This window comes from Psittacula echo, assembly GCF_963264785.1.
Source record: "Psittacula echo genome assembly, chromosome: 8".
In the NCBI taxonomy this organism is placed as follows: Eukaryota; Metazoa; Chordata; class Aves; order Psittaciformes; family Psittacidae; genus Psittacula; species Psittacula echo.
Genome location: NC_137744.1, coordinates 4,036,279 through 4,052,035, shown reverse-complemented (window position 1 = coordinate 4,052,035; position 15,757 = coordinate 4,036,279). Strand labels below are relative to the sequence as shown.

The 15,757-nt window shown below is 43.6% G+C and overlaps 1 protein-coding gene across 8 annotated transcripts in view; it reads right to left on the bottom strand.

The window, feature by feature from the left end:
* HEPH (hephaestin) overlaps window positions 1-15,757 on the bottom strand; it is a 52,592-nt gene that overhangs the window by 13,470 nt on the left and 23,365 nt on the right. For 6 of the 8 annotated variants that reach the window (XM_080624498.1, XM_080624499.1, XM_080624500.1 and 3 more), the window contains one exon: window positions 5,542-15,383. The exons of 1 other annotated variant lie outside the window; for it this stretch is intronic. In XM_080624498.1, the coding sequence (XP_080480624.1) occupies window positions 15,139-15,383 (245 nt within the window). In that variant the 3' untranslated portion in view covers window positions 5,542-15,138. Of the gene's footprint in view, window positions 1-5,541; window positions 15,384-15,757 lie in introns of those variants that run through there. One more of the 8 variants, XM_080624502.1, reaches the window with a different exon arrangement.

Here is a 15,757-nt window from a genome sequence, read left to right as displayed (position 1 = left end):
GGATGAAACCTCACTTCCCAGTGCCAAGCATTTTGCAGGAATGCCAGACTCAAGGCCAAGGGGGTAATCTTAAGTAGACAGTATTTTCAACCTGAGAGCGCTGTTCCAGGAAGCAGGGAAAGGGCACAATAACAGGCAGCAGGAGAAAGATTATTGTAAATATTGGGCTTCTGTATAAAGGAATCATGACCAGCAGGTCGAAGGAGGTGATCCTGCCCCTCTACTCTGCTCTCGTGAGACCTCACTTGGAGCATTGTGTGCGGTTCTGGTGTCCTCAACATAAAAAGGACATGGAACTGTTGGAACAAGTCCAGAGGAGGCCACGAGGATGATCAGGGGACTGGAGCACCTCCCGTATGAAGATAGGCTGAGAAAGTTGGGGCTGTTCAGCCTGGAGAAGAGAAGGCTGCGTGGAGACCTCAGAGCAGCCTTCCAGTATCTGGAGGGGGGCTACAAGGATGCTGGGGATGGACTCTTCATCAGGGACTGTAGTGACAGGACAAGGGGTAACGGGTTCAAACTGAAACAGGGGAAGTTTAGATTGGATATAAGGAAGAAATTCTTTACTGAGAGGGTGGTGAGGCACTGGAATGGGTTGCCCAGGGAGGTTGTGAATGCTCCATCCTTGGTGGTGTTCAAGGCCAGGTTGGACAGAGTCTTGGGTGACATGGTTTAGTGTGAGGTGTCCCTGTCCATGGCAGGTGGGTTGGAACTGGATGATCTTTAGCTTCTTTCCAACCCTAACTATTCTATAAGCCCAGTTCTCTCAGTCTGTCTCCATAAGAGAGGTGCCCCAGCTCTTGGAACACCTTCATGGCTTCCTTGCTAAGAACATCTACCCTATTTTCAAAGTACCACCAGTAATTCGCTGTACTGACTCAGGGCAAGCATGATTAGAGGGTGAAGAAAAGGAGTGTTTATAAAAATTACTGCACAAAAGTATTTTCAAGAGAAGAGTGTGAGCATCCGGGCCTGATGTGGCTCTCTCTTGTTCTGGTTCCACGTTTCACCTTATAGCCACGTTTTTTAATTCCAAGAACTTGTATTTTAAAGTTTTTGGCAAACTGTAAATTACTCATGACCAGCAGAATAGAAATCCAGTCTTGTATTTCTCCCAGCACACCACTATTTAAGAAGGGTTCCTTGGAAGTGAGTGAAAGAATAATAGGTAAGGCTCAGCCTTACCTACCTACCTACCTATCTTATCTATGTCTCTGCAACGTGATCTACAAGAGTAATAGGTAAGGCTCAGCCTTACCTACCTACCTATCTTATCTATGTCTCTGCAATGCGATCTACAAGAGTAAGTGTAAAAGAAAAAATATTAAAACAAATATGTCAAAAGGCTCTCTTGCACTTCATCCAGCTAAAGTAAGAGAAGAACATTTTCTTGTTGTGTTCCTTTGAATGAAAAGGAACACAGCTCAGCAAGACCTATTAGCAAGCTCTGAACTCCTCGCTGTCCTGGAAGTAACTAACATAACAATAAAGCCAAAAATGTTCTGAAAGACAGAAAAAGCCATTCATTCTCTTTTAAAAGGCAATTTTAAAAGACTAAGGACTGAGTCACCAAAAAAGGAGTCCATTGGTGCAGGGGGGCACATGTTAGGGTAAGAAAAAAGTGGCTGAGTCAAACTATCCTAGAGGCTCAGCTTCAAGGTGCAGTCTGACAAGACCTCGTATACCTCCAGACAGCATTTTTTTAAGACAGTGTCATTCATTTCTTTAATACTGGTGAATTTCAAACAGGTTTGATGCCACTGGGGCTGCAGTCAGCGTCATAGCTAATTCCCTACAAAGATGATAATTGCATCTAGGTATTTATAATGCTCTCAGCTTGGAAGAAATGTTTGAAAGGAGAGAACTGCAGAAGAGGAAGAAATAAAGTTTGAGACTGTATGACCTCTTCCTTACAGTCACGAATTGAGAAGAAATACAAAAACCCTTGGGTGAGTTCCTATGTAGGAAGCTTCCAACACAGACCACAACTTCCTATAGTTTTTCTGTCCTGCTGCTGGTTATGTAAGATTAAGGATCTTCTCCTTATGTTAGACAGACTTAGGCATTAAACAAATGCCCTCGTTGAGGGTTTATATTCCTGTTGTTCACCAGTAGATCATACAGCAATTACAGCTGTCCTGAAATCAGCTGGGGGGAATGATATGGGACAGTCAGAAAACCCAAGTCAGAAATGTTTCCTCTCATTCACTTTTTAGCTACTTGGTTTGAGGCAAGTCTGTGGTGGCTTTAGAGTCAGTACATGAGGGGAATAAGGGTGGAACTTTCCATTTAAGCTCTCAGGCTCCAGGTCTCTTCAAGCTCATGGAAGAGAGAAGAATTTGCTTCCAAACAAACAGGAACCATGTGATTTTATCCTGAAAGAGCTCTCCTGCAGTCTGGGCACTTGAGGAACTGCTTGCTATCAAGCAAAGCTCCTTTTACATAATTGCCAGTTAATTATTCATCTCCACAGAATGAGCACCTGGGACTCCTTTTCATGTCTTAGACCAAGAGCAGCTGGGACTGTACAGATGATTGCCTAAGTGGCAATCCTAGCAATGAAAAGGGGTTTTGGAAAACACATGCTCTGCCCTCCGCCTCTGGAGCTGCTTATGTGCCTGGCTGTGGATCTGCCTCACCAGGCACAGTCAGGATACTGCTGCAGAGTTGAGCACCTGGGCTGCCAGGGTAAGTGGCTTCAGTGCTCTGCTGCTCTGGCACCAAGGTGGTGGTGACAGGGAGCAGAAGGAAGGTGATTTGTGTGCTTGCTGTCTTCTATTTCTTTCCTTTAGCTCAGTGGAGTTGAAAATGGTTTTGGAAGCACAAGTCTAGTTTAAACGGTATCGCAGCAGCTCAAAAGATGCCGACCAAAGACTAAGCCAAAATACAGAGAAACACACCTAATTTCACAAGAGTAGCCTAGAGGTGAAATCCGTTATTCCTGTCTTTAGCTCTAATCCCCAATCCCTTTGAAATTAATCGCATTCTTATTGTCTGTGTTTTCCTAAAATTTCCCAGAATTTAGCCACATGAAAGACCAAAAAAATAATGTGTTTGGGAACAGGATGTCTTGTTTTGTATGCTCAAAAAACAGTACCTCTAATGCTGGCCAAGAAAGGTTTTATGTGGCTGTTCACCAGGGTGCTTCTGATTTGCACATAAATCTTACTTCCAGAAAGTGTTATAAATTTTTAATTATAGATAATCTGAAGCAAAGTAGCCCTGGGTTACATCCAAACTTCTCCCCAGCTGGGCAAAGGGTTCTGTGCCTGGCAGGTTTTTAAACCCCTTCAGCCAACTTAACAGGATAACTCTCAAACAACCTTGACAGTCTAGAGCAGAAGTAGCTATTAGTGCGAAGTTATTAATATCAGCAACAGCACCTTAAGTTGCTGAACCTCGGATGCTAGTACAGAATGTCTCCATGATTAAATATTGGCTCTTTCTGAGTCATATTGGAACATTTGCTGTGAGTCAACCTGGAGAAAAACAACAACCCCTGCAAACAAAGGATGCCTTTATATGCTGTGATCCATGGCTGTGCCTTGACATGTATTGGGCAGTACACTTCTGGAGCAAGTGCTGAGCAGCTAGAGTTGCTGGAAGGTGATGCAGCAATCATCATAAACAGCTGGCCATATTTTCAATAGTACTGAAAAGATCCCTATGTGTGTGAAACAAGAATCAAAGTACCTCTGCATAAGCATCTGGTTTAGGATTTGTATTTGGTTTAGTGCCTTCTTATTAGAGAAAAAGGATGCCAAGTGAAAACAAAACCAGCCCAGCATTTCTAGTCTCCATCTCAGTCGGTCTGTTACTAATTAGCATCTCAGACAATAATGGGGTTTTTCCCTCTGTTTTTTATGCAGGCAACTTCTCAGAGCTGGAACACAGGATCTGGAAAGTCTCTTGATGCCCGTGATAATACTTTGACAGCAATGAAAAACACGGCTCGGCCCCTTAGTGAGGAGTATCAGCACAAACCAAGATGTTTTGATGGCAGACTGGAAAAGGTCTGGGCAGGGGTCACCCAGGACTGGAACCATAGCGCCAGGCTGAGGTGATCTGCCATGCTTCCATTCCAGGCCAGCAGGTCTTGACTCAAGGTGCAGACAATCAGGAGTAAGGAGCCTTGAAGAGATTTTGTGGATGATGGTGTGCCAGAGGGTGGTGGCTCCTCCTGGTCAGGGTAGGCTCTGCCTGGCAGAGTGGTGGCATGGACCAGTCAGCTATTTCAGATGCCTTTGGATGACTTTCCCTCAGTGTTATTTGGAGGGTTAGTAATGACTTTAAACATTCTGCTATCAAGCTGAACATCTGGGGTGAACTGCAATCTGCTGTTCCCTTTTGGCTGCTTGAGTAACTGATGATGTTTATATGCTTATGAAACACAACCTGCGTTAAAAGAAAACTCTCAGCCTAGAAAACAGGGCTTGTATTTGACCCTGCTCAGAGAATGATGCTTGTGCTCTGAAGTTATCAGCCTTGTGGGGTTTCCAGGACATTTGTCACAAAGCACAGAACTCATCACTTGGGGCTGCAGCTGTAAGCACTGAGCATGCCTGGAGAATAGCACCAGACACTTGTGGAGAAGACAGGGCTGATGCTAACCTGTGGGGATACAGACAGCCTGGGCAGGAGAGGGGCTGAGCCCAGCTCACAGGGGAGCTGCTTCATCATGAAGCTCCATCATGGGGCTGCAGCTTCAGCCACGACCTCAGCCCTGTCCCTGTTACCCCATTGCCAGCCGAGCCCCAGCACCAGTACCCAGAACAGAGCTGCCACTTCTAGCACTGGCCAGGGATCAGTGGGGGCCCACATCTGTGCTGGCAACACGAGTGAAAGGAATGCCACAGGAACAAAACACTGACATGGACATTGCCAGTTCTTCTGTTTTTAAAGCATGAAATAGCAAAAACACTTCATTGTAAGCAACAAATTAATACTATCCAGGTTTATCTGGCATGGGCACCTTCCTTTTTGACATCAGCCTTCCTGCAGCTGAGCTACATTCTCACCAACACGACCGTGCCTGGTAACACACACTTGCCAGCAAATATCTTACACTTGCCTGTATGAGATGTCTTATCTCTGCATGCCTTGGTTTTTATTTAAGTATTGTAGAAGATACACAATATATGTAGGAAAGAGATAAAGCAGGAGCTTGTCAGACTGTGGCATATATCGTAAGGTTTACATTTTACCTAAGCAATAGGTTTGCTTCTCAATTGATCTTTGTCAAGGTACTGTCACCCATCATGACATCAGGAATCAGTGCTTTAGTTTCACACAGTGCAGCAACAAATGCAAGTCCGGAAGTTCAGCAATCTCCCTTATCTCTACTCTGACATAGCTACCTGGAGCAAGGAATAAGGGATAAAATAGTTTTTCTAGAGCACATTCTTCAATGTTTTATTTAATATAATGCTAAATTTTATTCTGTTTCTTGACAACTAGAAATAAAACATATGCTTGTAAACTGATGGAGTGTTCTGACTAGCTGAAAACCTCTGTCAGTTCTTCTCTCTTAAAACGTGTTCTTCCTTAAGTAGCATCAGTCTGCTATTCTTAAGTGTTAAGGACACAGTTGTTCCCCCCCACCCCAGACCTAGAAGACTCCACAGAAGCAGGTCAAACACCAAGCTATGATGGTATGTGAGGAATTTGTCTTTCCCAAGCCATTCACTGATGTCTCATCACTTTGGAGGAATTTTTACTTCATATTTGGAAGGAGAATCTTTGGCTTTCTCCACACATGGCTTTTTAGCTGTCACAGCCAACTGACTCTTGCTGTACTATACAAGGGCATGCTAGCGAGAGGCTTACTCAGCAGTAATGAAACAAATTATTTCTGTGTCATCATAGTGTTTTAGCATCAAAATGCCAAATGCAACAGTAGATGACCTACTGAAAAGAATCTTTTTTATCACATAAAGCACACAGGAATCTCCCAGAAGCCCAGCTGAGCTCCATCACTCACGGGATTGTGCCTTGTGGTAGGGAGTTTGTCGTGCTGGGCATCCCAGTGCAATGAACCCAGTTAACATTTGTTGCCTTTCCATTCCACAGGGCGAACTTTACTTTTCATTACCTTAAGACAAAGCATACAGAAATCCTCTTGATTCTTCTCTACTCAGGTTAGTAATCTATGTACCTTTAGCCTACAGAGAGCTAGGCTTGCAGTCTAAGGATAGACCCCAGAAAGGTGCAGACGAACATAGGCAAACCCTCAGGTGGGGTCCATCAGACTTTAAAATTACTTATTTCCACCTCTCCTGGACTGCTCACCCAGCTGTATATCAAAGCACAACCTCCTGAGTGAGCTTTCAATCATTATTTTGGGTAGAGCGTTCAGGTCCCTCACCAGTTTCACAGGAGGTGCATCCATGCTGGTTTGTGTAAGTAAAATGTGTCCAGGTAGGCTTTAGCCTTAGGGTTGTTTTTCTGTAAGGAACAGAAAAATCCAACTCCATGGTTACGTTGTTGGTAGCAAGTATTCTGTACACTTAAGTCTTCCCATTAAGCAGCACGAGCTCTCAGCCGCTGCCAGACCCTGAAATCTGTGTAGCGCTTGCTAGAACGTGTGCTCTGCAATCACAGCACGCCTGGAAATGGCATGGGCTGAGCAGGCAGGAGAGGCCCTCCGAAGCAATTGCATTTTGAACTTTTAAAAGACTTCCTAACAGCAAAGGTAGCTCATAGCTTGTTGCACAGCTCTGAGCAAAAGGAATTAGTTTTGATGTGCTAAATTGCAGAGCCACCCGTGGGCTGAAACTGCTGAGAACAAGCTGCAGGTTTCCAGATTTCTCTGCACGTTTATAAATGACACTAGTTTCTACACGAGGTGAAAGTAATCTAAAAGCAACTGCTGGAATAAATATGTATGGCTTCCACGTGAGCCGATGAACTCTCACTATGTTTGCAAAGCCATGAGGAACATGTGAGAAAAATGCCCGATTATCCACATTATACTGTGGGACAGAGATAAAAAAATGTGTGAGTGAACGAACCTGGGGCTTCTTAAATCCAACCTACATTTAAAACTTTCAATTTAAGTGACACCTATATAAGGTGAGAGCTTAACTATCAAAAGGCAACAAAGTGTCTCCTTTTCAGACACGGGAGAGAATCCGTATCAGCAATTGCGTCAGAGCTATCAGAGGAGTTAGTCCTGTAGGCAGAAAGTGGTTCTTTTTTACAGAATTCACTTGATCCCTCAAAAGCTGGGAGATATTCATACATAAGCTGCCAACCCTGGTTTCTCTGAACATGTACTTTAATAATTTACTGGACACCACGAGAGCACACATGCATGCCCCATTCCACCAAAACCATCATCTGCTTGGCTGAGTCCCGACTCTCTCAATTACATGAAGATGGCCAGTTAAGAAGAGACACCTAATGCACAATTGAGATGAGTCTCATTTTCCCCCAATGAACAACATACACTTCCCAAGCATTTCCAGGATGCAGATGTGGCACTGTTATGGCACACACTTTTAAAACAAATATGCTATTTTTCTTAGAGAGAAGAGGCAATAAAGCTTGATATTAGAAATGACTCAAAGAACCAGTTCAGCAGGAGAGCGTAGAGCATCAGGAGACCCCAAGAGAGGCAGTCAGCGAGACAGATCCCGATAGGTATATGTAGGGAAGGAACCCATAAAGCAGCCACTGTTATGAAGCACTACTAAGGCAGTGAGGTTATAGAGAATCAGTTAAAGCAGTAGAAAGCAGCCTAAGGCAAAAGTATTAATAGGAAAGACATAATGGGCCATGCCTGTGTAAGTGAAGAGCTGACAGAGATCACCAACTGACTGAAGTGGCTGTATGGTGCAGCACACAGGTATTTGATGGCATTTGATGGCTACTGAATTATTGTTTGCAAGACTGATTGAATATAGGCAAAATCTGAGGTGTTTGGGTTTTATCTGTGCAAATTAGAATGAGAAAAATTGTAAATCTTGGTTTCATTTCACCTATTAAAAATCCATGAATTATTTCTATCAGCAATGCTGCTGTTCCCCTGGGTAAGAATGGAATTGCTGAGTGTAACACAGTGGAAAATGCCACCACCACCTATTTCTATTTAAATTCTTAGAAAATAAAGCTAGCAGCAATTTATTCCTGAAGCCTTGTGAAAGCACTTAAGATGCCAGCTGCTTCTTTATAGCCCCTCAAGTTACAGCATGTAGGTATGAACCACTATTTTAACTAAACTTTTGCATTACTGTGGCCGAGCCACAAAGCCTCCACTCCTGTTCTGAGCCTTGTAACCAGTCTTGAGGCTTTTAATACGACTGAACACAATTACTTCCCTTGACAGTGATTTATCTCAGCTTCTAAAAGAGGTAAAAGATGTGCCCTTGTCTCACATCCTGCACCACCACTGACAGTGATTGGGTGCTAAGATGGATGATCAGCCTTGGGGGAATTTGCTGGCTAATGAAACACTATAATCAGTTCTATCAAACTTTTATACATCTTCACCCAAGGGAAATCACAGAACTCAGCCATGACACCAGCAGCAGATTTCCCAGAAGGTTCCTTATAAAACAACAGTAAAATTTCATATTTACTACATCTGCAGTTTGCAGTTTCACAGTGAATCCTCCAGCCTGCAGATTCCATCCATTCTTGGAAGAGAACAGCACCCATGAGGAAGTCACTTCTGGATATTAAGAAAGATATGACTACAATACCCAGAGGTGGTTCATCACACTGGGCTTCTCAGGCTGGCAATTAGCAATGCCAACGGATCCTGGTTCATTCTTACAGCCTAATTCACAAAATGCCTCCAAACTGAGGACTTCTAACAGCTGTAGAGAGAAAACAGAGAGCCATGAGCCGTTCTGACACAAGACTTGCAGCCAAATCTTCAGAGTGTGGATGGGCAGTGAGGCAGTAGAAGGAGCAGGAGCTTATGAGGAAAGGGTAGCCACTGTGCTCCAGGTGAGCTTTGTTTCAAGATGGTTTTTGGCACTTTCCAGAAGGCTTCCTTGGGGTTGTGCCAATAGCTACAGAACAGCACAAAGTCAAGTTGCTGCAGGCTCTAGCCCTAGCCTAACCAGCTTCAGCCACTGACTTACTAACTACTTCTTTGACCTTGAGCAAGTCAGGCATTTGCTCCTTAAGTATATTTTCAGGTATGAAGAGAGACAACTGTGTTTCTCCTGCCTTACAGTTTATTTAGATAGGTAATATTTCTAATAATAGATATACTTAACTTTCCAAGTTTCAGATGACAGGAAGGATTGCATAAAGCTCCTGAAATGTAAAAAGGTAAGAGGCAGGGGGAAGAGAATTTGTGTCAAGACTTTATTAATATCTTTTTTAACAGTTTCAGTTGTATCTTATAAAATCAAATGAAACATTCCAGTAGCATCAAAACATCTTTGTAAACCAAAAGGATAATTTTCACTTTCCATTATGAACACTTTTTTAAAGAGAATTCATAGTTTTGACATAAAGCTCCTCTGGGTTTTTAGAAATCAGAGCTGGAAAATGCCTGTTCCAGTTCTGTTGAAGAAAAACTCGTCAGCCAGGAAATGTGTGTTGGCTTCGGTTTTTTCTTTTTTTTGTGAAACAAAAGAGATTACAGCTGAAAAGCATGACATGCCTTGAGAAATGGGAAAAGGTCCCACCTGCTTAGCATTACACAGAGTTGCATATGTAAGAGCATGGCAAGATCTCTGTGCAGGACAGGAGATTTGCCACAGAGCTGGCAAAGGATGACAAGGACCCTCCTGCATCCTCTGTAACTGTTTTACAAGATGTTGGGCCAGTGCAAAACAGGCATGTGTCCATAAGCATCTGTATGCACATTTATAGGGCTGATGCTGAACATGTAGACTGAAGTGCAGATTAAATAACAGCACTCTCCCCAAGAAAAATTTCCTTTGCACTGAAAAAAAGCAGCAGAAAGGAAGCCTTCTGGGGTCATGTGCCAGTTGTAACCTACTGAATTGTGTACTTACAAAGTATTGATGAAAGAAGGTTGAAGACTATTTCAGCTCAAGGCACCACTAATGAGCTCACCTGGATAAGCTGGAAGACCGCAGTGCTTTCCATTAAATGCAATCCAGCTAACAATCCACCTGTTTTAAACCCACATTGCTGCTATAGTTCGAGGGTTTTTTGGATGTTTAACAAATTGGGAGTCTGCAAATTGGACTAAGCACAATCCCTCATACTGCCTTGTTCAAAGGTTGGGTTTTGAAAAGCCTGCCCAAATCTAACTGTAAATTGCTCAGCCCACTGCCTCCATCTCTGGTGATAGCCAAGACCTGAAAAATTACTAGTAAACACCAAACCTGGAGAGATTGAAGCTACAAGTGGGTGCTCACACCAGCGGCCTCTGCTGCAGGTTATGTTTGGCTTAGGAACTTGCACTGCCAAGTGCAGAAGGAACCTCCCTCCTGCAGCATAGCCAATGTGCTTTTGGACAGGGCCTTCTACAACAGGAACCCATGGGCAGCAAGAATGGACCATGCTCTCTTGGCATCCAAGCTTTTTCTGCCTGTTTTGTTTCTCACATAGCAAGTCAGCCCACCTGACAGCAGACAGCTGTTCTTAGCTTATTTCTACAGTGAAAGCTTTCATTTGAAGAAAATAACCCTTAAATATGAAAAATAGAATCTTATCAGTAGGAAGGTCTTAACAGGCAGAGTTTTTTGTAAGCTCATTACAGTGACAGATTCAAAACCGCACACTCCATCAACAACCTTCTGTACACAAAGATGTAATTTCTTTGTTCTTCTTGATGACAGAGAGCTTTTCTCTCCTGCACCCATCAAACACACTGCCAGCAACAGCAGCATTTTTGTCTCTACCTTCTTCCAACAGAGTTACTCCCTTACTCTTCCTCTGGTGCTCACTGGGGGTAGGTGCCTGTTTTCTCTCTCCCATCCTTCCTGTGGTTTGAGAAACCTGTCTTGGGAACACCAACAGATGAGGTTTGTAAAGAACACCTCCTGAGTAATAAATTTACTTTCCCCGGAATAGGAGCAAATTAACAAACAAACTGATTTCCAAGGCAGGCTGTCTTTGAATTCGAACACCACAAATGCTAATTCCCAGTAATAGCTGTTTCATCAATCACATGCCCAGTCCTGCTGTTCTCACATCACCAGAATAGTCTGTGACTAAATCAATCAATTCTTTTAGGCTAATGCTTTGGCAAATCTGGTACCTTGTGTATGCACACTGCCCCATTCTTATGTTTCATATAGGACTCAGTTGGAAGCCAGCTTTTACTTCTACTCAGACCCAACTTTCAGTTGTAATCTTGCAGATCACCCTGCTTTGGCAGCTCCTGTGCTTGAATTCCTTTCCCCAGGCAGCATGTAGCTCCAGACTTACAATCACTCCTATAATTTGCTGTGCCAACAAAATTATAAGCACTGTAAACAGTCCACATAGCAATTATATATTACAAAACAAGCTGCATATTAAGCCTCACCTTTGATTCAGAACCAAAGACTACATTATACCTGAAAGAAAAGACATTCAAATCCTTTCACTGACAATTACCAGTGTTAGTCTTTATGGTGTGCTTCATGTTAATTTGACATTAACTTTTGTGTTTAGAGGAAAAAAAAAATAATAAAGGCAGCATTTTATACTTCCATGTGCACATTCAAAAGGCAGCTTGCTTTTAACTGGCACCTCTCTCACATCCATAGTATGAGACTATAAAGGACTGTCAGCTGAACATTGGCCTGGCACTGACATGGAGTAAGGACACAATTGTCTGCCTGCTAGAGTAATGTAGTGGTGATTGTGTCCATCGCTGAGCAAGGTGACAGCACTAATAAAGGGATTTTCATCTCAAACAGCCAGCTGCTGCCATGCTAATAAGTAATACAGCTTTGCAGTCACCTAGACAGGCTGGAAGAGTGTGGGTAACCTTAAAGAGGTGAGTGACCATATAGGCAAACTTCTGAAAAGTTTATCACATCTAACTGAGGCTTAGGCAGGGTAATATTAGAACTGCAGACAAAAAGCACTACTTAAAGTAAATACAATAGGAAAAACTAGCTGCTTCATACATTTGTCCCATACGAAACCTGAGATACCAGCTCTTCCATGAAGATAAACCTGTTCTGGACTCACAGTAGCAGTGTGTATTGAAGTTAGGTGGGTTTTCGTGGAGGGTTTTTAGTTAGGTTGCCTACAGCAAGCTACCTAAGAGTATGCATACATGTGTTTGTCCTTCTGTTCTTATGAGTTGAACCATGCTAATGATTACATGAGCACTTCTCATCCTTTTCAATGTGTATTACTGCAAAACCATTGATCTTGAACCACTACAGAACACTTTTACCTTAGCTAGTTTATTTTGCACTCACATGATCTACTGCCTCAGCTCAGTGTGGGAGCTATTGCCATCCCAATGTCTCCCTGGACAGCAGCAGTGCCAAGATGCTGATCCTGCCCACCATGCTGTCTTCTTGAGAAGGTAACTCCTTGGTAGCCATACATGCATCAGGGGTAAGCACAAACAAGACACTGTAGGATGCTCAGACAGAAGGTTTGCTGCCTTCATTTTTTCATGGTCTCCAGCTCAGAGTCACCAAGATCATGAAACCTCTTTCTTCCACTTCCTCCTCTGCCCACCAGCTGGGAGAGACAACTTCTGACTAGGGGCAGTTGTGGAACTGCCAATAAATTGCTGTCAGTTCATTGCAACAGAAAATTTTAGCAAAATTATCTGTTTTGTGCAAAGCTTTCCTCAGAGTTTTCTCAGCCTGGGGTGGAATCGCATAGAGAACAAAGTCCTCTTCCACAACAGCCACTCACTGAGGCCTCCTTAGGGTGTGTGCTCAAGAGCATCACAGCTACTAGTGCTGGAGAAAAGACCTCCACCACTGATACTCCACTTGGCCCCCAAAAATCCACTACAGTGGAGGACCTTTGGCAGCCTGCTATGCAAATTCATACAAACCAGTCTCTGCGCTGCCCTGCTTCAGAGCCAGAGCTAAAACCCAAGCCTGCTGTCATCCAGCTTAGTCCCTGGATACTGGCTGAAGAACTGGAGGGTGACTTCCTCCCTCTTTCCACTTTCTTGAAGAAACTAAATACATTTACAGTAACTCCTTTGTCTCAGTTTAGGCCGAGAACACTTTTTTGGGAAATTAAGCTTCCTGCTTGGTTCTTACTTTTAATGACATAGCTTCTAAAATTCACTGAGGACTGGTGGGCTTGTAAACCTCTGGTTTACAACTGCCTCTGAACGAGGGTTCACAATTAGCAAAGAATACAGAGGTTCAGAGCATTCAAAAGTTCTCCAGCTCCTCGCCAGGCTTAATGAAGTAATGAAAAGAAATTAATGAGCTTTGTCCCCATTGTGAAAGGAAAGAGCAGCTAGAAATACATAGGGACCTGATATGAATTGAGCATGATTAAGATGTTGTAACTATTGTTCTGATTAAAATAGTGCTGTTATACCTAAATAACCTACAGCAGTCCCTTGTCATTACCGCCATTTAGCTGGCTCTGCTTTAATTGCCTCTGAAAGCCACTCAGAAAGGATTCCTTTTACACCCTTCCCAGTTTAAAACTAGGGACAGAAATATGTAATCACCAACCTGCATCCATTTAGATAAGGGGGATTCAGTGGGTGAGCCAGGAAGATAGATATTTTATATGGAACTGCTTGGTACTCGACATGCGGGTGAAGCAACTGATGGGCATGGCTGCCACTGGACAATGGTTACCACAGCCTGTGGGGTGGGCTACAGAGCTCGGGGGTTAGTCACAGGCTACACCACTGAGTCCCACAGCTTGGTCCTGACCCCAACTCAAAGGGGCACCCAGGACCAGAGGGGTGGCACTATGTCCCCATCCCTTCCTGGCTCCAAGCAGAGTCCCCCAGCATCCAGCTTCTCTCCCATGGGAACTGCCATTAACCAAAGAGGGGGCAGCAGACAGCAATCCTCTAATTCTATAATTCTCCTCTATGAGCATGTATTTACCAGGACAGGCCTCTCCACACGATTTTGTGCTACCTAAAAGGCAAGGGTCTCATTAGTACAACACCTTATTGTGGCAAACATCCCCTTATCTCAGGCCACACTACCTCATGCTCCACAGATGGCACCTTATTTGCTCCATGCTGCTATATTCCACCAGCACTTGAGCTTTCTCCTTATTTACTGTTGCCACATTTGCCTGAACAAACCTATCATCGCACCACAGTGGGAGAAGCACCCCCTGACTTCTTCTGTGCCAAGTATAAGCTCCAGCTCACACAGGACTGAGTCTTTGGCTTAGCTCACAGCAGGAACACAGCATTGAGTCAATTCTGGAGATATCATCACCAAAATCATTTGAAAGAGGGCAAACCACATCACAACCACAGCATCTCTGACTCTGTTGCACAAGAAGCTGCATCAGTGCATAGACTGACAGAACTGCAGAGCAGGGAAGTCACCAGGATGCTCTGCAGTACTTGGGAAAGCTCCTTCTCCCAGGACAAAACACAGGATGTCCAGTATCAAAGCACATTGCCTGGGGTGCTGAGAGCAGAAGGATGTGTCATAGTAAAGCTATGGTAATATGCTTATGGACTTATCTCACACAGTGAAATATATTGTCCTAAATTTGTATCTGTCCACTTACTCAAAACACAGCAAACCAAATCTAAATTAACACTTCTTTTTTCTTCTGTATTCTTAATTTATTCACACAAAAAAAAATAAAAGAAAAGATCACCTTCCTCCTTCAGATTAATTACTTCAAAGGCTCACATTTTCTCATGAGACAATTCCCAACTCAACTCTGGCAACAGAGGAAGACTGGAATTTGGCCTAAGCTAGTCTGTTGAGAAAGACCAAAGTAAGTTGCTCTGGAGAGAACAGAATAGGGTACTGTCTCCTCTCTTTCTTGAGGAAAAGCAGTATTTTAGATTTTACTCTTGTCACTTGTCTTCTTGTCAGTTCAAAGGGTCCCCATATCTCTTCTGGACGGACTTTTTCTTTAGAGTGCTGAGGAGAATACATGAAGAGGTCAGGGCTTCAGCTTTCCTTCCTCAGCTTCTAGAAGAGCAGTGTACAATCCAAATGACGACCTAAAATCTTTGCTGTGGCAATGGTCCAGCCTCTGCTCCAAGCACAGAGCCCAAAGTTTATATGGCTGTTACAGCCCTGAATTCTTTTTAGACATGAGTTTGAATCCATCATCCAGGATGGACCTCCGATTGCGTCTTAACTTCTTTTGTCTCTCCAGATAGATGACCACTCCAAGGAGGAAGCAGGCAAGCAGGAAAAGCACCATTCCTACAATGGCTAGAGTGATGACTGTGGCCTCTATCTGCCCTTGAGCCAACTTAGATCCAAAAAGCGTTATCTTCTGGGACTCATCCTTATCCTCAAGTGGCAGCTCTGAGTGATAAACAAAAAGATAGCTCCAATGAGAGCCCAGAATACCACCACTGAAAGGTTCCAAGAAATATAGAAAAGGAGTAAAAGACCCAATGCAATCAAAGCAAGTCAAAGGAGACCATTCATCTAACAGACCCTCATCCCTAAGGTCACATACATTTGAGAACAAAGGGTTCTTTCCCTAATCCACTCCATCCCAGGCCCTCACTATCTCTCACAGCTGTTCAACCCAATCAGCTAACTATTGCTAACCCACCCGCAAGAGAAATGACCCGAGTTGTGTGGGGAGTCAGTGGCTGGGTTAAGAACAGAAGAATGGAGAAAAGAGCATCTGTCCAGAGCAGAGCTGCTCCAAGTTCCCCACCCTGCTCCAA